We start from the raw sequence: 24,005 nt of genomic DNA, 5'->3' as shown, positions 1-24,005 counted from the left end.
TTAATTTTTAATTTCATATTTTATCGAAATTAATTGAATGGAAAACTTAAATTAACGCCATCCTTTACTACCTGCATCACCTCTGTTAATCTTTGCTCCACAATAAAGTGGCGTCAAATTTCAGTTAAGTTTTGTAATGGCCGGTGTCAGTTACTGTCAACTACATTATGCAAAGTGAAACGTGTCAGCGTAACATGAAATGCGGACCGCACTAGTACAGTTCTGCCCATTAAATTGGAAAAAATTTTGGAGAATTCATAAAACACCTGGAGAACCAAAACCTAGAAATTCAAAAGGAGAGTACACGTGCCTTTGTGCAAGGGATTCCGAGTGTTCTGGCCTCACAGAATGGTTCACCGACAAAGGATAGTGCAATAGGTCTCACTATTCCTACTGCTTGAACTTCAACTCAAATCATGCCCAGTCAATTCTTTTGTAATGCTGAAACTACGAGCATCTTTTAATATAATATGACAAGAATAAAAATGTATAACTATGCCAATCTGAGAGTTAATTATTTATCGAGCACGAATGAGAAAAAATTCCTGTATTTCTTATTTCTTAACAAGATTTCATTCAATGTAGAAAAAATCCAATGCGTCATTGCAATGAACCTTTGGATGTCATCTTTTTCCATTTGCTTTGGATTTCCTTGTCTTAGTTAAGCAATCTGTTTGAAATCCAAGATCAAATTGATTAGGAAATTTAATTAGAATTTATTAGGAAGAAATAAATTTAAAAAAAAAAAAAAAGGACGCTTCCTACCAACACCGAAATAGTTTTGTAAGTTTAAATTTGGACGTGCTTCTGCACTATTTGCTGCTGGATCGTGTGGCCATATATTATGAAGAGTTGAAGGCCACACGTAGAGTGCAGAGTTAACATACGCCTCGCCACTCTTGTTAGACCTGTGAAAGCAGTGCAATAGGGCAGCAGTAAACACGAGCATCTTGTAAGCTTTGTGTCTAAGCCTTGAGAAGTGTTTTGTCAGGAGAGAAAAATAATCAAGTAATTGTAAAATTATTTTTTCATTATTTAATGATGGAGTAAACTTACACCAAACTGTATTCATTTAATTTTTACGGGCAAATTTCACAACGCAATCATTGAAAATCAGGACATTATAAGCAGATATAACCATGAATCATATGTTCTCATGTTTTTACTTTTGGGTGACAAAGCATCTTATGAACAAAACTCTCTTCCTTTGGTATCATATCAACAACAGCGATTGTGGAGTGTCAACTGTAAATTTTGAATTAAATCGATGCTAAAGCATCATCATGGAGGGTAAAGATTCCTCCCTGTACATTAGAACCTTGCGTAGAACTGTATCAATCCAAAATTAAAAAGAAAGTCATCCGTTTTGTCAATGGAATGAAACATGCATCAACCAACCAGTTGCTGCCATTTTGCAGTAACTGATAATCGACCAAAAATGTTAGCCCACAATAGCATGGGATGATAATAAACCCTAGCACAAGTATTAAATATGAAGGAAATTGGGAGCTGTACAATAGAGTGCATGATCTACTTCCTAAAAAATGCTGTCCTGTTGAAAGTTCAAAACAGATTTTACGATGCCACTTCTCAGGTCTCTCACATCAATAGACAAATTGCTTGGAGCGATAAATTCAAATGCAAATGAAATACAACACCGATGGCTTGTCTTCGCCCACCAGATAAAGCAATGCCCTCCACAGGGTAAAAACTGCAAATGGGAATGTGCAAGCAAGCACTTGCATGCACGCGCATGCGTGTGTGTGTGTGTGTGTGTGTGTGTGTGTGTGTGTGTGTGTGTGAGAGAGAGAGAGAGAGAGAGAGAAAGAGGTCCAGAATAAATATGAACATGTTACAGGGGAAAGCGACAAAAATATGAAGCACGGTTCAAATAGCTACAAGGGAAGCATCTGTAAATTAGAGATTTGATCAAACCTCACATTTTCAGGATGAGTTCTATCATCATGGAGTACAAGAACTTTTAGTGTGCCCGATTCTCTTAACCAGGCAGCAGCAACAGATCCCGCTGATATAAATCGACCTAAGTTGCATTTGGCTAACCGAAAGGGTGCACCCATGCCAATTAGAAGCGCCTCAACAGCTCGCCTTAGTGCACTATCGCCTACTACTTTGCTGTGCTTGCCCCATCCAGTCAAAATGCTGAAAAAAAGAACAAGTGCATAGAATTGTCCTTCATGAAGTTGAAACATCAATAACAGAGACATTCCTTCACAAATAGAAGTATGAACAGTTGCACACCTTAACAATTTTGGCAATTCACGGCCCTCGAACACAATAGAGCGTATGTTCAACAACCATGCATGAACCATTGCTCTAGCAGCACCAGAAGACATCAAATGCAAATCTAAGCAAGAATCAGTCCAGACATTCTCCCATACTTGCCGACGTTTCCCTTCAAGCACAACCAGTTGGGCCCCTCGTTTCTGAAAAGATATTGCAAGGAGTGTCACACATGGTACAACACAACCAGCCAAAATAGGATTGAATTCAGAAATAATTATTAGTAAACTAACCTGGCCAAAGTGCCATAGCATGTCAGTCAGAGCATTATAAAAGGCAGATGCTGTTGAAGAGTCCATCAACTTTACTTCATCAAATAGGGACTGTGCTTGCACCCAAATGTTTTCTCTGTAACCCATTAGAAGTCCATGTGCCACACCATAGACCTGATTATCAAATAACCGAAGCTCCTCCAATAAAATTGAAGCATCTTCAAAGGAATCACATCGACTGCATTCAGAGAGACAAATGAAATCAATATCCATATTTGAAGTTAAATATCCTTTAGGTATCCAAAACAAGCTAGGATACAAGGCAGACAGCAGTTGAGAGGCAACAAATATATTCCTACCACTCCAAAGATCTGATAATTTCAAATCTTGACGTAACTTTGTCCACACTATGTGCTAAGCACAAGGAACTTTACCAAAGCTCCATAAAAATGGCATTTGTAGTTCTTCTAATCATTGCTGAAAAGAAATACTACTGTCGTCAATCTGCTTGATTACTTTTCAATGTAGATGGACAATTACCAAGGTATAAGCGAACAAAGATCAAACAAAAAGCCACAATAGGGTCATCAAATTTTAGAAACATGAACAATGATCATCGGTTCACCATTATTCACGATGCACAGACTGTTTATGTTTCTTGACTTAGCATTGATCACAGCCCAAATGCATCATTAAGGAACCATAATAAAACTAAAAAAAAAAAGTAAAACAGTTATTTTCTAAATGAGGTAGAGTTCTTATAATATTTGCTTCAACTACATTTCAACTATTATTTTCAGTTTGCAGGTTTTATTTTTAATATGATAAAACTTTGCAAGAGAGAATTTTCATTGGTCTAATAATACTACATCTTCCCTAGATACAAAATCCCCAAATAAATGTAGTCAAATAAGTAACATACTTAGCTGCACCAAAACAACAACGTCAAAATATACCATGTTCTCAAATTTAAACATTCATCAAATGACCATAATATTGTTATAGTAAGCAACAACAATCACTGCTGATTTGCGCACCTGCAAGCATTTAAAATGGCAGAGAAAGTGACAACATTTGGTTTGATTTCCAGTTCGTGCATCTTCTGAAAGACACCCAAAATGCACAAAATTTCCTGCCTGCCACTGTTATTTTCCTGACATTCCTTCTCAGCAGCAAGCTGCCCAAAAATCTTTATGATCCTATTATCTTCCCTATCAGTCATCTTAATTTCAATAGATTCTCGAACTTCTTGAACAACACTTGAAGATGAAGACTTAACTTGCAATTCTCTGGCTTCACCAACATCATCAACCACGCATTGTGCTGTTGGTGACCGGCCAAAAGCATCAATTATAGAATTATAAGTGACAACATTAGGCCTAATTCCCTCTTTAGTCATCTCATCAAGTAAAGTCACAGAAGATTCCACTAATCCATTCTTGCACAGAGCATCTATAAGTGCAGTATAAAGAACAACGTCAGCCTTCAATCCTGCCTGCTTAAACTCCCTAAAAATTTCCATTGCTTCCTTGTATAGACCACCTTTTGAGTAAACATCAATCAAGGTTGAATAGGTTAGTAAATTAGGTGAAATGTGTGCCCCTTTCATCTCCTTAAACACTCTCCTCAAGTCATCATACTTGCATTGTTTCCCATACCCACCCAAAAGCGCATTATAAGTCACAACATCTTTCCTAATACCAGAATTCTCCATCTCCTTACAAACATCCAAGGCCTCGTCAAACCTTCCAAGCTTAGCATAAACAGAAAGTAAAGTATTATATGAAACTCTATCCAAACAAATCCCCAGAAACTTCATTTCATAGAACAAATTAAGAGCATCATCTAATCTACCAGCTTTAGCATACCCGTCAATCATAGTACTGTAAGTAACAACGTTAGGCAATAAATTCTTGGCAGGCATCTCCGACATGATCTCAAAAGCCATGTCCATTTGCCCACCTTTACAGACTGCATCCAAAAGCGTATTATAAGTGAATATATCTTGATCAATCCCTCTATTCACCATTTCACTAAACAAACTCCTAGCTGCCTCCCATAGCCCCCCTCTACTACACGCAGCAAGGAGTGAATTAAATGTAATTCGGTCTGGTTGCACTCCATTTTCCAACATTTCATCAAAGATCTCCGCCACTTTCTTAAACTCCAAACCCCCTTTCCCACACGCATCAATTACAGCATTGTAAGTGACTAAATTCGGCTTCAGCCCATAATCCTTCATTGAATAAAAAACCTTAATAGCCTCGTTGCAATAACCACTTCTCCCATAGGCACTAATTAAAGCAGAGAAAGCATAAACAGTGTTACCATAACCCTCTCTAAGAGCAGTCTCGAACACAGCCTTCGCAAGCTCCACTTTACCTAATCTACCAAGAGTACTAATCATGGCACTAGCTAATTTTCCTTGCTCGTTTTTCCTCTTTTCCCTTCTCACTGCAAACTCGAAGCATCGTACCGCTTTAGAAGAGTCTCCTCTGTTTCCAAGCTCCCGAAGCAAGAAAGTATAATCATCGGAGCCACAGAAGCGAGACTCGAAATTGAGCAACACATTCTCAAGGGCCTTATCGTCTTTTCCATACAGGACCACGTGTTGCAACGCTTCCTCAGCGACTGAGGTGTGGCGGGTACTCAGAGTGGCCTTCGGACGCCCAAAGTGGAGCTTGGATACGAATCGGGTGGAGCGGCGACCCGAAAAATCGGCCGCGAGCTCAGATTTCTGTGATTGAAGAGTAGATAGAGAAGGGAAGGTAGGATTCTGGGTCTGAGGAGTGGCAGCGGTGGAAGCACCGGGTTTTGGCGCATTGCGGGGAGAGGGACAGAGAGGGGGTTTAGCAAGAGAGACTTTCTGATTGGTCCAGCGACGGTGGTGGTTCTGGCGGTGGCTTTGGCGGTGATTGTTTAAGTGATTCTGTGGGTATGGGTGGTTCTGATAAGGCTTGGTTGCAGTGATTGAGCAGTGTGGTGGCGTTGACGCCATCCAATTTCTTGACAAAGAAACAGAGTTTATATATAAATACGATCAATGTATGAGTAAGAGAGAAGAGCTGCACCTGGTGCTGAATAGGTTTTGCTATGAGGGAAGCGCAAGAAGTTTTTGACTTTATTAGAGATAAGAGAGATGACAGGTAGAGATGATTTCTTGGATAACTGAGCTAACTCAGCTGAGTTGAGTTGGGCTTTTGGGTTCAGACATTGAAATGTTCGCCCAAAGAATTATAATTTATTAAATATTAAAATAAATTATAATTTAATATCTAATATTTAAAAAGATTTACGATTTAATTTTAACATTTTTAAAATTAAATAATTTAATCATTAATATTTAACAAAATTTACAATTTAATTCCATCCGATTTTTAATTTATAATTTATATTGAAAATATCAAATTGCTATTAATTTTATATATTATTTAAATAATTTAATATGAGTTTTTTATTATAAATAAAATAATTTAAATTAATAAATTATTTTATTCATAATATAAAATTTTATGGACGAAATCATTTTAATTAGAAAATGTATAAAATTAAAAATATTTTAGTCAATTTTATTATAATTAATATTTAATCAAACAAAAAAATTATACGAAATATGTAATATAGATTTTTTTAAAAAAATTTAAGTAATAAATTACTTAATTTTAAAATTATATAAATTAAGTTATAAATTTTATTAAATCATAATGATTAAATTGTAATTTATCCTAAATATTATAAGAATTCATAATTTATCATTAGTATTTTGAGGTAAAAAAATAATTTAATTTTTAATAATATTCATAATTTATCATTAATACTTTGCAAGCAAAAAATTTATTTAATTTTTAAATATTATTATTATTCATAAATTAATTTTTATATTTAAATATCTAATGGTGAGAAAATAGAGATTTATAAATTAATAAAAAAAATAAAGTGTCAGATCAAAATTTTTTAATTTAATGAGCTGGTAAGCTTGAAAAAAAAAAAAGAGGGATAAAAAAGGGAAAAATAAAAGTAAAAGGAAAAATATAATGGGGAGATGAAGAGAGAGAAATTAAAGGGAAAAAAATAAAAAAGAAACTATATTATTCATTTTTAGCTATTAAAATAAAAAAAAGACAGATATTATTTCATTGATGAAATTGAATATTATTAAATAATTAATTAATGTAATTTTAAATATATTAACTAATTTATAAATCATAACAATAACCAATAATTAAATAGTAATTCACACTAATGATAGTTGATGATACTATTATCAAACTTGGTTAAGCGATTGGATTAATGGATGATTGATTCAATTGATGAATCATAAAAAAATTAATTAAATATACATTAACCAAATATTACGGTTATTAATTTAATTCTAAATAAATAATGTAATTTTAATTAACAAAATTTAATATAAATAAATTTAATTAATTTTTAACATTTAAATTTTATATTTATATATTTTAAATTGTTAATAATATTTTTAATTTTGTATAAAATTATTCAATTTTTTAAATAATATTACAATAAATAAAAAATTTATAAATAAACATTATCTATTTGATATCTAAAAATTATTAGTTATATATATTAAAAAAAATAATTAAATATATTATTTTTATAAATTTATTATAGTATTATAAGTAAAAATATATAATATATTAAGTGAGTTGGTAAAAGTATATTCATTTTAATACTTAAAAATTTTAATTTATAAATTATGGATCGAATCAATAAGATTAATGTTTGAAATACCATATCATATCACAAGTTAATGAAAAATTCAATCAAGTCACTTGATTGATATCGGAGACGGACCAAATATGATAATGCCAATTGATAAAATTAAATATAAAAAAAATAATTAATACAATTTTAAATTATAAAATTAATTAATAAATAATATTAATATTAAAAAATTAAATTAAAATTTTTTTATTTTTATTTTATCACATTTTAATTTTTATCAATTTAATATAATTTTTTTAATATATTCAAAATCTCAAATATTGTGCACGGCTCAAATTTATTCATTTGGATGATAATGTAAAATTTTTTGGATTGCGGGAGAATTTAAGTTAATCACCGCCGCATACATTGTCATTACTAATTTTCAGGATGGATTCCAATCAATTAACATTAGAATCGCATGGTTTAAAACTGGGCTCCACTGAGCATTAGGATTAGCTGGCTTGAATAGTTGGTAAAAGCACTGAGGAGCATTGACTGACTGAGCGCGTGCATTAAATAAATACCCTGTCAGGTTACAATCTTAAATTTGTTGAGAGAGTCTGCTCCCTTGAAATGGTGAAATAGTAATATAAGCCAGCTGGATTGTCCTTGTCAATGAAAGGTGGAAACTTGCTCGTCACTCTTTCAAGTTCTCGGTTCGGCTGAGATGAATATCCATTATTCTGACTCGGAATTGCTGGGCTAGGGGTGCCAAACAATTGGAATTTTTTTGTTTTTTTTTGTCAAAGATAATACATTAACATACTCAAATTAAAAATAAAAATAAATCATCATTAAAATTATTAAAATTAAGATAATTTAAAAAAAAATTTATTTTTATATAATTCACACATTCACTCTACAACCAAAATAAAATCTCAAAAAATTAATCTACCTTTTTTTTTTTTGTCACAAACAGTTAGATTTGAGAAATCACAATGAAGAGCATTCAATCAGTTTGATTCAGCATCAAACTAAAATAGTAAAACCAAAAAATTGAAATTAAAATTTTCTCTATCTATATTGGTAAAATCAAGCCAAATTAAAATTTTCTTTAGCTTCGATTTGGTTCATGGTTTTTTTCTATTCCACCAACAAACCAAACTCATGAAATAAGAAAAACTGAAATATAACGCCTGAAAATGCAAATACTTCACAGTCAACAAATTAACAAATCAAAATGAGTGCAACCACCAATCCACCAAATCGATTGAACTAAATCAGTTCAGTTTCAATTTTGTTTTAAATCGAAACTGCACACCCCATACAAAACGAACTCAACTCATTTGGGTCATAAAATGCTGTCAATTGAAATCATGGCCTAAGCAAGCCATGATACCGCAGGCGATAAGCGATTTGTAATGAATTGTACTGTCCAGATAATTGGAGAAGAAACTGGCAAGCTGGATACGGCTGTAACGGGTGCTGAAGGCACAAGCAGTCTGAGAAAGTTGCAATCTGACCATACACTATGATCTATATGCCATGTAACGCTTGATACCTGAGATTACCAAGAACACTTGTGTTGCTTTACAGAGAGTATTAAAAGAAATAATAATAATTAAAAATAAATACCCACGCCAATTATCTAAGAAAGGATATAGTTGAAGGGGAAGAAATGCAGAGCTCAACCAGACAAGATGAGAATGAATGTTGTTTCACTGAGGATTTGCACCTACAAATTAGAAAACTAGTGTACGTCCAAGGCACTTAATTGGTAGCTATAATTCCCTTCAAGAGGAAGTTATGAGCTCAATATTCTCTCCTAACTAAGAAGATAAAATAAATAATATAAATTTGTAAGATTAAAATTGAGAGCTCGGATGTGGGAAAAGCAAAAAAGAATAGAAACTTCAGTGAGTATACAAGGAAGCTAAGATCTCATGTAAATTAGCCATGTGACTGGCCAAAACTTGAAAATGGAGGCCAAGCTTCAACACTTGATCTACTTTAGTGTGTTTCTTATATTGGGGGGGATCTTCAATATGTCTTTTTTCGCACAGCTGACTTTCGAGGTTCTTTTTTTGCAGTCGTCATAAATCCTGGTGCTGGTATTCCAGTTGTTGCTTGATACAGATCCTTTAATCTGCAGGTGAGAAACAGAAAGGTAAGACATTCAAAATCAAAGTTCCATCAACCAGAACGTAATAAGCCCTGAACCAAGAGGAAGTGTTTGCGGAGAAATATACCTTGGCATGCTGATGAAAAGTGTAATTACGGAAATCCCAACAACAAGAGGGAAAACTGGCGCGGCGGTCAACTCCTGTAGGCATAGATGAGGAAAGAAAGAAGAGAGTAAACACACACGCAGATTTAGTTCACTGTTTAATGTTATGCTGCTTATTGAATCATGTGGGTTAGGGAAAAAGTGCAAACTCTCTGTGTCTCTAGGTCATTAACATTCTGTACTGTTGTAAGAATGTTTTAATATTACAAAATATATTTTATTATAGCATAATACAAACCTGTTTATGGTGATCCTCCTCAAAATTGTATCTCAGTGGACCCACATGAATTTGAGCAGTCTTATCGAGGTCAACCTCAATAACATCAGACTCAAATTTGAGGTTACTTGATTTGAGACTTGATCTAAGCTGCAGGAGATGTTTACCCTTAGGTAAGTTCTTAACCTGAAAGAAGTTGGACAGTGGCAATGGAAAGACAGACTCAATTTTAGACGTGTCACTAGCTGACTTGATCTCTACCAAGAGATGTGAATGGAATTCTCCCATCCTCTTCCCTTCAACATGGCAACTTAAAATGGTCATCTCTGGTTGTTCAAAGACAACAAAATTCAGTCCCCTGATATCCTCAAATCCAACCTACAAAGTTGACCAATATTAACATCAAGTTCCGCATAATAGCAAAAGAGGTTGAAATTATACATAGTTGTTGATTCACTGAGTCATATCACATTAATTAAAAATGAAAATTAAACTGTGAAACTAAGTTGGATGGGCTTTTCATTTATTTATTTCTATTTATTTATTATTTTAAATGAAGACAATAACCTTAACAGTGATAGATTCTGGTGATGCACGTTCAATTCTAGTGGTACCCAAGCCATGCTTTTCAACTACTTTAATCACATATTCTGTATCGGGAATGAGCCCTCTCAGCCTATAATTTCCAGATGAATCTGTTACTGTCTCTTCATAGTAGCCTTTTGACTCCGACCGAGCTTCAACAGAAACACCTTCTTTCGGCTGGCCAGACAACAGTGTGATCGCACCTGTAGCACTGTAAAAAGGATAAACAATATTAATTTCTCAGGAGTAAATATCCACATGTAAACATCTGGAAGGTTATTTTATTTCACTAGTATTTCAATAGAACAAAGAAGCAACATGCTGTCAAATGAAGAAACACGCACAGCAGTAGAGTTGATGCAAAAAAATTCCTCTTTTAGAAGATAGTTGCTGGCACAGTGATGAAATCTTAATACTTTGCATGTTTTTCTTCTCCATCAAAAGACCCAGATACCAAAAATGACAAATTTTCCAAATTTTATTAGATTCTTACAATAAAATTAATGCTTTGTTAGTGCGATTTGGTTCTAGAAAAATAGAACAAATGTATATACACAAATTATTGCAGGTATCTCCATGTAAAAGAAGTAGAGTGAAGGCTTTATAAAACCTGTAGGCAACACGGGTGGCCTGGAAAGCAACTTCCCTAGAATCCCCAGAACCAAGCTCTATTGCCTGTGCTGGAGGTGAGAAAGCATATTCCTATAAAGACAAAATAACTCATTTGATGAGATAAATCCAATAACCATAGTCTCAGCATCTATCAAGAATAATGCATAGATCCCATTTAATTGGTTGTTGGCAAAACTGACTACCTTCGTATGGTCATATTTTAGAGAATAGAGATTTAAAAAGAAAGATGTTTATTATGAAGTTCAATCAACTATTGAGAGTTCAAAACTTTGTGGCATACATCATGTTCCATAAAGTAACTGAAAGCTGCAAAATCATGAATTCTGCTGATTGAACAAAAAGGCACTATGATTTATGAACTTAACACTATGTTTGGGAGTTTTTGTTGAATGGGAAAGGAAAGGGATAGTGTTTAATCCATGGGATAGGAAAAGAAAAGAAATGAGAGGTTAAAAGAATTTCTAATGTTTTATGTTTGCAAGCTTAAAAGGATGGGAAAGGATTTTAAGCATTAAGGGAATAATATTTGATCTGGTTTGAAAGTACGCAAGCCTTGGATGATTGCCACGTAATGCCCACGAGATAGAAGAGGGTTACAGCAAGGTAGTGGGTTCCCTGCAGGTGAACCTTAGATGGTTTAGATAGTCCAGGGACTGAGAATATCGGATAATAATGGGATGCAGAGAATTAGGATTTTGATACCCAGTTCCGGGATCCTTAAAGTCTCATATCTTCTATTTATACCAGCTTGGGGTTTTGCAGACTGGAGCAGATGGCATCTTCTAGTTGGCGAGGCAATGCAAGTAGAATTTGTAATTATTAGCTTCATAGGTGGCTTGCATGTTGAGCTACCTGAAGAGATGTCAGGATCAATGAGATATCCCCACAGTATCTAGTGAGATTAGCGTTTAACGGGTGTAATGATAATATCTTTTCGTGAATGTTTCATCTGTTGAGGGGCTTCAAGGGAAGTCCCCTATGTACTTTACGTCACGTTAGTGATTAATGACCAGCCGAGCTCCTATCTTGGTAGAAGTAGAACTCGGGTGTTTAGTTGTCTGGGTTGTACCGCTAGGCCTTGAGCCTCGTGACCCTCAGCCAGTCATGGTTCATCTAAGTAGGTAATCCAACAAGGTCTCAAATTGGACACTCGTATCCATACAGACCAGCAGGTGATGACACATGTCTACATCTTGAAGGTCAACTTATTTTAGACCATATCAACATTCATATTTAAAAAATATTTTTAATGTTAATGGAGAGAGAACTCTTATTTCCTTACTTTTAATGAGAAAGGAAACAGGGGTTTGAAGGGATAATGAATCCATCCATTTCCTTTCTTATCTCATTCAACTTCCCAATTAGAGATAACTTTTATCCCTTGAGCTTTTCATTTCATATCCCTCCATCTAAACGAAGCGTAAAAGCCATGGTGAAGACCTTAACTTAATAGAGGTTTGAGAGAAGATAGTGGGGAAAGAGCAGTCAAATCATATGAATGATTTCAAAATACCTATAACATAATTAAATGTCCAGATCTCCAATGCGGCATTATTTAACTATAATAAATCTGAAAATGATTTGAGAAGGAGAGGAAGGAAAGAAAGGAGGGGGAAAGAAAAGAACATCAGCTGTATGTCATATGATATAGAAATTCTAAATGTCTGGTATTTAAACGTCACATATGCTCACATAGCCAGTCTCAGACCTAGATAACGAAAAGCAATTATGGTAGGTTGATAGCTAGCACAAAACTAGTCAGGCTAACAGAAGAAAAGGAATTCAAGTAACCTAACCCAACTTGTTTGGGACTAAAGCTTAATGAGGTTGAATTGCGTGCAGCAAAAGTAAGGAATGTGTATTCTTGCAGTGTACCTTAAACAAGGGCCGCAGATAAAAAATGCCAGGAAATAAGTTATCAAAGAGGAATGTTCCGCCAGCTCCAGATATAGAGTTGTTCCGATACCCATCATCACCACTCAATGATAATAGCACAAGAGGAATAGGTTCACTAGCATCACCCTCTGAATATATATGTACAGAAATTTGGCCAAGCTTCTGGCAAGAAAAGGAATAAGGCCCCACACGTTTAAGATGATAGCCAGGCTGCATAGATTGAAGGATAGATCAGAGAAAAGTAAAAAAAAGAAGACAAGCAAAGCAAAAAGAGGTATCATAATTTGAGATATACAAACAGCACATACTTGCATATAATTTGTTGAAACATATAAATAAAAATAAATAATTTAAGTAATTCAAGATTACAAATCCCAAACCTTTGAAGCTTCAACTCTGTACGTTATATCATCATATAAAGGCCCCCCCATGAAAGAACCATCCGTTTCTGTGGTAGTTTCAAGTGCCATTTCATCTTTCTTAAGTGCTGTGACATGGCTATCTTCCACAGCAATAATCTTGACATAAACACCAGAAAGAGGGGGAGAAACAGATCCTTCTATATATAACCCAGGACGACCAGAAAACAGAGGAATTGAAGCTTGACAACCATCATTTGTTACCAAGACCTAACAACACAGAATAAATTTTTAAATATTAAGCTCCACAAAAAAATCCCAAAAAACTTGAAAATGTGAAATACTCCTTTGATTCATACACTATGTTCTTTGGGGTAAAACAAGATCTCCTTCTCTCCATTAGCCCTGCAAGATGTCAATGCACAAGTTAACGGAATAAATGAGACAGATACTCAAGGTACATTGACAAATTTAAACAGAATGCCAAGACATTCAAAAAAAGGAATCAGAATGATGAAACTTTAATAACAAGTCAAGAAGAAATTAATACAAATTACATATCAATCAGAGAAGAAACATAACAAGAACACTTAAAACAACTGCAAGTCTGCCTCTTGCAACTAGCATCACTCTAAAGCATTTTTCTCTGACCATAATTTTATTCTCCGACCAACCAATTCACAGCATATTGGTATTTCTGATTAAAAAAAAAAAATTGAGAGATGATTCGCACATTGTTATAACATAGTAAAACTTAAACCACCTCTTCTTCCATTCAAACTTAGAGAATAATTTAATTTCTGAATACGAAAATAAAAACTAAGAAGATCAGTTGTTAAATTTAATAGCTGCAGTATAGCACTACCAAACATCTACCACTAAATTGTCAAATAAATCTAAACAGTTCATGTCAAAATATAAAATAATGGATTTTCAAGAACAAAAAGAGAAACAGAAGGTATTGACAGATTGGGAAAAAGAAAAATAACCATCCAAAATATGCACACCTAGTGTCTCGGGGAACAAAGGTAAGTTTCTGTCCAAGATTTGCCCACACAGAATACTCATACAAACCAGTGCTTGTTTGATCACTTCCACTCGATGCAAGGTTGGCAGATGTAGCATCAATAACACTACCCGCACTATTAAGGATATCCACAATGATATTATTAGGTAACTCAAATGCACCATCAGCTGAGCTTAACTTGACCTTGATTTGTCCTTTGAGAAGATACTTCTCTCCTCTCAGAAAAATAGGCTACAGTATACCAACAAATGGATATGACAAATTAACAGTATAATTTTTCAACTTATTTTCAAGCAATATATTGAAGATGCCAAAAAAGTGCAAAGAGAAGAGAGGGGAGAAACATAATGTATTACCAATGTGTTTGATGTATCAATCTTCATTGGCATGCTTCCAAAGAAAATACATGAGTTAATAAAATGGAGCTCATGCACCCCAGGAGATTCCACGCATATACGCTGGGAACCTTTCTGCAATTGTATAATAGTTGAATTAATTACACATGAAAATATGTTGTCACATAGTCAAAGGAACCTCAATGCAAGAGTTTTATGGAAAAAAACTACCTTAATTTTCAAATTAATAATTGAACTATCTGGCTGAGCCATGTAAGCATCTACATCATGGGTTGAGATAACATTAACCCAGTAACCTTTTTGAAAGAATACAATTCCTTTAACATCTTCAGCACCAACGTCCACATCAACGAAGCTCCTCTCCCAGCACCAATTATCTTCACTGCGCATAGCATCAGGGGAATTATGTTTGACCTAAAACATACATTGAAGCACAAAGAACCAACAGCAATCAGAAATCTTCGAAAATGTCACTCATTTCATTCAAAATACTATCTGCCAAACCCAAATAAATAAAGCATATTAAAATCATACAAGCACTGTACCTCAAGTCTGTATTTTCCAGGTAAGACATTTGGAAAGAGAAATTCATCACTCTCATCTGTCAAACTAATTGACTTCCTTTCTTCATTATGGTTACCAGGTAATCTCACCAGGGAAACAGAAACAGATGAAACACATCTCTCCTTGCAAGTTACAGAGCCCAGCACATTGACAAGGGCCTTCATCACAAGAAAGAAGAACATCATAAGCAGTTTTCTCACCAAGAAAATAAAGCACAATTGGCATTAAAAACCAAGGTGCCTCAAATACCCTTGCCAATTTTCATGATGAAAAATGAGGAAACACTATTTTGAGAATTATATCAAATACTACACAAAGCAAATTGTAAACAGAATAAAATTTTGTCTAGAATAAATTAAAATAATTTGGCTTTCATGACAGTATAACGAAACAGTTTTTTCACATGTAACTGATAACTTCATTCTCATGATGAGGCCTGATACTGGGAGATTAAACACTTCATATAATTTGAGCTCACAGGTGAGATAGCAAGGATAATTTCAATGAAGTCCACTAAAAAAAAATCACTACTGCAGCATTGATATCAGAGAGAGAAAGAGAGAGAGAGAGAGAGAGAGAGATTTCTACTTCATATAAGATGTCAGAATACCTGAGAAAATTCTACACCCAGTAATGGACTTTGGACCATAACATCAATATAAGGTGGTAAAAACAGAAGTCCAGGAGCACTCTCCGGAGTAGCAGCAAAAGCAGATAAGCGATATTCACCAGGTGGGACCTAACAATGATGATGAAGAGAGATAAGGACTCAAAAAGCAAAGGCATGATAACATCAACAAATAAATGACTGATGTGAATTAAAAATACAGCATGGCAGAAGATTTTAGAAATTACTAATAATTCTTCTTAAGAGTAATATTTATATCTTTGCACCCCATCCATTGAACATGATAAAACTGTTGAGAGAACTAGGTGTCAAAAACAAAAAGGAAGAAGAGAAAAGATATTGCTTTGCATGCCTTTCAAATTACAGCAGAGATAATACAATTATTTTAGATTCGTAAGTTCATATCTCTGCAACAAGTATCTCATCACTTCTACAATAATTGAATGAATTATCTTAACAGCAGTAGTTGCATACTCCAAGCCCCAGCTGTTCATACAGCAATCCAGAATGCTAACAATTTTGAAACCGCTACATTACCACATTATAGAACAAAATAGTTTTGAGACACATTAGAAAGCACATGTTTTATGAAATTCCAAGCGGGAAACCGGCATAAATAACAATACTAATAGCCAAGTAAAAATTAAAGAGAATGAAGACCCAGCATGTTCAACACACACACAGCAAGAGGCTTACATTAGTTTCCATGTACCAAACAGCTCTCAATAAACCAAAATCAATAAATAAGAAATTATGTTATCTAAATTCAGAATCCATTAAATAATTCACTCCCTTCACAGCAAGCTATTTCACTTTTACAATATATGTGACCAGTGTACTACTGTACTATCAACAAATAAAAGTGCCATCTTGTCATCTCCAGAACTGCATACCTCAAAGCAGAAATTTCCACTTCCATCTGTTTGTATAACTTGAGGCTTGACATTCTCTGGTCCATGAGTCAAAGTTACCTAGAAATCATGCGTGCGAAATATTATTATAAACCTGAAAGTTTAGCAACTAATGAAAGAAAATTGCAGATTGCAAAATAAATTTGTCCGTAGTTCAATTAAAAAACATATACCTTTGCCTTGTAATCAGTATTAACCATCCTAACCACTCCACAAACATCATAGGAAACTGCCTTAATATCTGCCACTGAAGCCATATTTGGCAAAACCTAACCAAAAAAACAAGTTAAAAGTGAGGAATATCTCATAATGTATGAAGAAACAATAGAACAATAAAGCATAAATAAAAAATATTTTGCTTACTAATTATCACAAAAGAAGTGTAACCTTATCAAATTTCAAGATTCAAGATACAAAAGTACAATGTCTACTATATTCTTTACCATATACTCCTTCAAGCTGTTGAACTTGTAATGCTCCTTTCTTGCCTCTATTGTATAATGATTTGATGTGACCTAAGAAAAGAAACACTTTAGCAGCTTAAATGAATGAAGTGCTTGATCATAATCTGCATGCAATAGCTAGGCCTGGAACTCAAAATCCCTAAAGCCAAATCCTAGTCTGAGCACAAACAATTTTTCAAGAAGCCAAATATTAAATAATTCATTGATGATAACAGGGCAAGAATTAGCGCAGTCAGTTATTGAGAAGAATCAGATTCCTGAGAGAGACTAACAAAACATAAATTCACTCTCCAAGAGAATTCAATAAAACAATTAAAACTTTTCCGATAAAACAACGGTTGAACGTCTGATAGTTTGATGAATTGGCACGATCCTGGGAGTCAAACAATAATTAATCTATTCATATTGAATATGCCCAAAAAGCAATACTAATTCACTATTCAAGAGTTCCAGGATACCATTATTCCAAATCCCAGTGGAGGGAGGCAAGGAAATTTATACATAGAGTTTAGTACAGTTTGATTGCTTCTTATACAAACAGAAACTTAGTACAGTTTGATTGCTTCTTATACAAACAGAAACTTAGTACAGTTTGACTGCTTCTTATACAAACAGCAACTTGATGTACTCCCAAGGACGGAAGCGGCTATTTTCTATGCAATTGACCCACCAACCATATTCTCACAAATTGAAAAGCCAGCTTAGCATCAGCTAATTGCTTCACAAATATCTGATTGAGTATCATGAAATGCTGGTGTGAACAAATTAAACTTTCCACTTATGTTAGCACATCGGCTAACAATACGTGGTACAGAGCAAGACATTTGATGCTATAACAGGATTCAAATGATAATGAAGAGCATATAGGAAAAAAAGATAAGCAAATATTAAATATAACTGCCACTACACAAAAGAATACAGATTTGGAATAGTTGAAATTATCAGGATCCAAGAATAATCACTTGCAAATAAAAATTCAGATTGCACAAATTATTATACTTGGTCGAGTTTGTAGTAGCCTTCTTTGTCAGTTGTAGACCTTTCCCGACCATCAACAATGATTTTAACACCCTCGACTCCCATGGCATTCCCATCAACCACTCGCCCTCCAACAGAAAATCCAGTGACCTATATAAATCAACAAGAAGAAAGGATGCCTGAGCTGAATAAATCTGATAATCATGAGTGATGAAAATGATGGCAGATTAGCAATGCTGAAATTCCTGGAGATGCTTCAAATATACGTGAATATAAACATGTCTCTACAATGCACTACAATACAGAGCCACTTAGCACAAGAGTCTGAATAGCCAGGCTACAGTCTACAGATCATGTCAGTTAGCTAAATGATTAACACAAAGCAGTGGCTACACAAGGACTAGTAAAACTTCAGAGTTTCAGACAGATGTGCCAGTGCCACACTTAATATGTATGATTTGCTAAAGCCATGATGATTATGCTATTTTAGCACTTCTTTCTTCCAAAATCTAATGTCTAGTCAGAATTCAGAGTTTCAGACAGATGTGCCACACTTAATATGTTTGATTTGCTAAAGCCATGATTATTATGCTATTTTAGCACTTCTTTCTTCCAAAATCTACAGTCAACAATTGTGAAATATAAGCATCAGCAACTGAAGTTATCAAGCCTATTGGAAACGGTCTAAAAGTAAGATAACTATCAGATTGTTGCTAAATTCTTGCTGAAGGTACTGGCTAAATGAGACACATAAAAGCATACACATAACAGATTTTATACACCTCCATTAGGAAGATTATTTTTTTCAATTTCCAGACTCTGTTAGGTTGCAAGGATGGAAGAAGGTAAAAACAAAAGAGGAGAAAGGAAGAAATGTAATCTTTTCCACTATATGTTTAGCTGGAAAGAAAAAGAAAGGTGAGATTCAATTTTAGGAGTGGTGCAAAATGAAACACGAAAAGAAAGTTTCCCTGTTTTGACCATGTGATCAACCACATATGTTACCTGAAACTTTTGGGGAACTGTTACATGCTGATGCTCAACAGAAACCAATACAACAGGAGGAGAAACATCAAATACTGTATTCTCACCCTTGTAAAATGGAAGGAGCTCATAACGTGCTGCAAAGATTTCAAATAACAAAGCAAGAAAGTCAATCATGATGCTGACTACTGCCCAAATGTGTGTATTCACGAACCCACATATTATAAACAAAATTCATAAAATGCGCACACAACGAAAAGAGAATTACCACAAGGTATTGATTTAAATGTGAACATTCCATCAGCATCTGATACAGCATGGCAAAGAGGTTTTCTTTGTCGCATGCCATCACCATAACCTTGGGGACAAACTACTTCCACAACATCATCTGAATATAGATAAATGTGCACTCCCAATATTGGATTTCCCTGCCAAACATTAACGCAAACTTCATAGTTCATATGTCAAAGAAAGCTTGAAACATGCAAGAGATTTACAAAGTAAGCAGATCTCTAGTGATGAGGATAAACTGGAAATATCCTCTCCTAAGATTTAATCTGATGGCACACACCCTCATAAACATTATTTTCTTTTTCTTACTGCAGCAGTGAAATGATGATTAGATAAAGTAATCTTGGCTCTGAACCACTAGAAAGATTCACTTTATATTATTGCTTGGAAACTAAAAGTTTAAGCACAGGGAAAAGGAAATGAGAAGTTCGTTTTTTTTTTTTTCAAAACCAAAAACCAATTTGGGTTTTGGTGGGGGGGGGGGGTTGAGGGGAAACACTTTTTATGTTATAGATAATGCATTAACATATGTTATAGATAATGCATTAACAGATGAATTTTTCAACATAATACAGAATAGAATTATAGACTTTACCATAGAGAAACAACAAAATCAAAGTTAAAAGTTACACAGTGGTCTAGATCAATTGTCATTTTCACAGGTAGTTTTACCTGAGCAACAACATATCCACGAAGATCATATCCAGGGACAAAGAAAATGTCATCAACTATGCCATTTTCAAAACCCAATTCCACCTGTAACAAGACCATTATTAAAAAATTAAAAAAAAAAAAGAATAATTATATATACATTCATTGTGCTTAATTGTGTGGGGAAAGAAAGCTAGAGGACGAATAACTAATAAAAGAATGCAAAAATTGAAAGAAAAAGCACAAAACCTCGGTAGAACCTTTGACTTCAACTTTTAGATCAGGATGTGATGCACGAATTTTGTATTTTCCTGCACATGTAATAAGATACTGTAAGATAGTATTTATTTATTAAAAAATAAAAAATAAATAAAAACAAAGAGATAGGGGAACATCTCTGTTGATGATGAAAGCAAATCAAGATAGAGAGATTATGAAAGGAAAAATCCTGCTTCATAATTCAAGTACAATAAAAAAATCCATTGCATTGCCTATGAACTGTCTAAAAATTTTCTGCTCTATTCATATCGCATACAAAATGTTCATAAGTTCCATGATGTTACCTGGGATAATATTGGTGAACAAGTAACTCCCTGTTGGTGACGTTACAGCAGAAGAAATGAGATCATCACTAGGGGACAATAGTTCAACGTTTACATTTGAAGGACCCCCATTTTTAACTGAACAACTCTCTCCACCAACTGCTCCCACAACTTTACCAGACAAAGTGAACCTAGTTTACACATACAGAAACTAAATTATCCTCTTACCACTACACTGGAATTATCCAAACAAAAGCAAAAACACAAATCATCTAAACCAACCCTGTGAATCGAAAGTTAATATCTTCATTACTGTTGCAGCCAGTATCATCAACAACAACTGGAACATTTTCTGGGTCCCATGACCACCCTTCTGGTCCATTGATTTTAATTACAAATGAACCCTACAAATTAGAAAAAAAAAAAAAAAAAAAAAAAACAATGATAAAGAAGATCAAATAAACTAAGGAATAACATTGAGGAGACCATATCATGGAAATTTTTATTTTCTGTTAAGAAATTGATTACTGAAAACAAGAAACACAAATAAGCAGAACTGTAAACAGTGCATCGTAGAATTGTTTTGAGCAGAATCAGATCAAAAAAGCAACCCCAAAATATCCAGCAAAATACTAGCCCTATAGCATGCATTCTGAACACTGTAAAAGTATTGCGTTATGCTCCATTTTCAATATATAAAGGTATATGCTGCAGGGGAAATTTTGTGAAAGAAAGTGATAAAAGATACCATTACAATCCACGAAAAAACTGCCTCAGCATACAATTTCTGGTATCCATAACCATGCATCAGGATTATCATTCACACCTTGAAAACAAAATCTCTATTGTCCTAGGTCCAGTATTTAACCTCATTAGCGCACACAAATCAAAATTCCATGACTACAAGAGCATATCTCACAAGTGGAACAGCATTGAAGAAATGATCATTAAATCAATGTAAAATAATTCTGCTTCTCACCCAAGTCAAATTCTAATACCAACCATCCAAAAATTAGTAACACAATAACTAAGAGCTTTATCTGGTAAAAATTGTGTGTAAATGCAATCATCAATTATTAAAACTCTTTCCCTTAACATTCTGCAATAAAACCACCTATGTAAGATATCCTCAAAGACCCACACAATACAGGTCCAGCACTAGGACAAGAAGACAGAAACAGTATCAACGTTATTAGAAGTTCAGCACATATCAAGGCATTCCCTCAACTCTAGAATTTTAGGAAGAAACTATACTTTCAGGTTGCTTAACCCACTCCCAAATTTTGAAAATGAGGGAAGGAAAATATAACAGTAACACTATGACGCAAGCATTTACAATCCAACAAAGTGAATTCAAACTAACCAAGAGCTCCGAAAACGCCAATCAATCATCCAATGATTGTCCCTTAGGAGAACACTTAACCCACTTCAACAAATGAAACCACGTAAAAGAAAATTCCCTAGAGAGAGAATGAACTAACATGCCATCGACCATTTCAAGCACAATATGTTCAACGGTAGTGTTTCGCAATCTACCTTATCGTATACAGGAATGAAGTAGTAACCATTTGGTGCACACTGCGTTCTGTCCTTCACCAATCCATCTAGAGTGCGAAGCTCAACCTGAAGTTGCATGTGCAAGTCTCAGGATGGCAAACAAATAGTTGCATGATAACAATTAAAAGTAGAAATCAGGACATGAATTCGTACCGTTACACGAGAGTAATCCAATTTTGTATCAGTTGACTTCCTCGACTTAATCAGCGACGAACTTGCCTACAAATGTGTAATCGAGCTCAGTATGCTCGCCGCAGAATTTAAATAAATAAATAAAAAGGTTAAAGAAGAAAAACGCTTTGCATATGCTATCTGCCAATTCAGATCTGCAGTCTTTTGATTCATTGGGCCTTGAAATATTAAAGCTCACTCCAGTTGAGCCATTTAGTTTTACCAGTCTCAGTTATGGCATATTACGCATAAGATCATTTTTTTCCTATTTAATTTCTCGGAAACCAAACAAGGAAACAAAGATTTTAGAAACCACCTCAACGAATCCGCCACAACCGTGAATCGAATCAGCGGAAGCAACTGAAAAGGAGAAGATTAGCATCAAAAAGTATATCCAAGCGTCTCTGATCTTCATCTCTAGCAGTAATTTGGAGCTTCGGTAGAGGACGGGTCTGCTACCTTGATTGGGATTTATACCTGAAACTGGTAGAATTTTTGTCGCCAGAGACGAGGTTTATGGTTTTAGAAATTAGCTACGGCCCTCGTCGCACGACGAAAGGCCTTCTAAACAATTAAATCCATCCTAAATTATTTACAGTTTAAAACAAAATAAAAGAACTACCATTCGTTCTTAAGTTGCAACTTAAGTCAATTTTATTTTTTATTCACTAAATATATTTTTAGTATTATTTGATTGAGTGTAAAATATATTATCCTAGCAATTTTAAAAAAATTGACACTATTTTATTTTAATAAATATAATACTTAATTACATATTATTTTTAGTTACTTTAATAAATTAAATTTTTTTAAATATATTTTTTTTACTTAATATTTAAATTATTTAAAAATTATTTTTAAATAATTCTATTAAATAATTAATTATTTATTTTAAATTGACTTATAAATTAAAATATATTTTTAAATCAAAATTTAAAAATAAATAACCAAATTAAACCCCTTTTAAAACTCAATATATTCTCTTAAAAATAAATATATATAAATAATTTATTATCTATATCTCATACCATAAACGCCTTAATATCTCGACTATTGAAATTTTATTTTAAGGCCATGTCGATGTTTGTTATGAATATAAGTTTTGTCTTATATGATTACTTGATTTGGGACAACGTATAATTATTTTACTAAAATAATAACACAAATTTGCAGTTAATCTCATTAAAGTTTTTGTTAAATTATTTTTTATAAAATAATTACAACTTAATTCAACTCAATTAATCCTTTATCCCAAAAATTTGAGATCGGCTATATGGATTCGTTTTCTTCACTCTAAATGATTTATATTGTACTACTCTCCTCAAAGTCAATTTAGATTTATCCCTTTTTTTCTTTCTATACTCTAACCTAATATGCTCTACTTGTCTAATTGGAGCCTCCTTATGTATACGTTTCATATGACCAAACAACCTTAATCTACTTTCTCTCAACTTCTCATCAATTGGCACCTCTCCTATCTCTTCTTTAATACCCTCATTACGAACTTTATCTAGTCTAGTATGACCACTCATTCACCTTAACATTCTCGTCTCTGCAACCCTTATCTTAGACGCATACGACTCCTTCAGTGCCCAACACTCACCACCATTTAAATTTTCCTTTCAATTTATTGGGAATCTTGCGATCACATAAAACTCTCGTGGCACGTCTCTACTTTAACCATCCGGCTTTAATTCTATGACTAACATCCTCCTCAAATCAT

At 34.0% G+C, this 24,005-nt stretch overlaps 2 protein-coding genes across 3 annotated transcripts; both read right to left on the bottom strand.

Annotated features, from left to right (window-relative positions):
- Positions 1-1,817: 1,817 nt before the first annotated feature.
- LOC110647910 (pentatricopeptide repeat-containing protein GUN1, chloroplastic) lies at positions 1,818-5,680 on the bottom strand. Of its 2 annotated transcripts, XM_021801948.2 has the most exons (4): positions 3,551-5,678; positions 2,535-2,751; positions 2,260-2,444; positions 1,818-2,160 (listed from the first exon to the last, which is right to left on the bottom strand). In XM_021801948.2, the coding sequence occupies exons 1-4, from the start codon at positions 5,509-5,511 to the stop codon at positions 1,896-1,898; spliced, it is 2,628 nt and encodes an 875-aa protein (XP_021657640.2). In that variant the 5' UTR covers positions 5,512-5,678; the 3' UTR covers positions 1,818-1,895. The 2 variants fall into 2 exon arrangements, with proteins under 2 accessions (XP_021657640.2, XP_057995517.1); XM_058139534.1 differs by having other exon boundaries at positions 1,818-2,444; positions 3,551-5,680.
- A 3,202-nt stretch (positions 5,681-8,882) lies between these two features.
- Positions 8,883-22,863, bottom strand: LOC110647911 (uncharacterized). The gene is made up of 26 exons (XM_058139527.1): positions 22,599-22,863; positions 22,265-22,330; positions 22,091-22,177; positions 20,837-20,958; positions 20,576-20,745; positions 20,262-20,323; positions 20,034-20,117; positions 19,339-19,498; positions 19,092-19,207; positions 18,108-18,236; positions 17,088-17,159; positions 16,818-16,913; positions 16,627-16,704; positions 15,716-15,844; positions 15,087-15,263; positions 14,752-14,955; positions 14,542-14,655; positions 14,166-14,416; positions 13,518-13,563; positions 13,180-13,428; positions 12,779-13,009; positions 10,881-10,972; positions 10,253-10,481; positions 9,707-10,063; positions 9,431-9,504; positions 8,883-9,327 (listed from the first exon to the last, which is right to left on the bottom strand). Exons 1-26 carry the CDS (start codon positions 22,695-22,697, stop codon positions 9,222-9,224), a joined length of 3,600 nt encoding a protein of 1,199 aa, XP_057995510.1. The 5' UTR covers positions 22,698-22,863; the 3' UTR covers positions 8,883-9,221.
- Positions 22,864-24,005: the final 1,142 nt, after the last annotated feature.

The sequence above is a fragment of the Hevea brasiliensis genome, chromosome 2 (genome assembly GCF_030052815.1).
Source record: "Hevea brasiliensis isolate MT/VB/25A 57/8 chromosome 2, ASM3005281v1, whole genome shotgun sequence".
Classification (NCBI taxonomy): Eukaryota; Viridiplantae; Streptophyta; class Magnoliopsida; order Malpighiales; family Euphorbiaceae; genus Hevea; species Hevea brasiliensis.
This window is presented reverse-complemented; position numbering and strand designations above follow the sequence as displayed.

Coding starts and splice junctions, on each gene's coding strand:
- LOC110647910 (XM_058139534.1), bottom strand. CDS start 5,511: ATGGCGTCAACGCCACCACACTGCTCAATCACTGCAACCAAGCCTTAT. Junction 2,752..3,550: donor GCCATTTTAAATGCTTGCAG/GTGCGCAAATCA, acceptor CTCTGAATGCAG/TCGATGTGATTCCTTTGAAG. Junction 2,445..2,534: donor TGCTATGGCACTTTGGCCAG/GTTAGTTTACTA, acceptor ATATCTTTTCAG/AAACGAGGGGCCCAACTGGT.
- LOC110647911 (XM_058139527.1), bottom strand. CDS start 22,697: ATGAAGATCAGAGACGCTTGGATATACTTTTTGATGCTAATCTTCTCC. Junction 10,973..12,778: donor ATCTGCGGCCCTTGTTTAAG/GTACACTGCAAG, acceptor TTGTCTTTATAG/GAATATGCTTTCTCACCTCC. Junction 10,482..10,880: donor GCCACCCGTGTTGCCTACAG/GTTTTATAAAGC, acceptor TCCTTTTTACAG/TGCTACAGGTGCGATCACAC.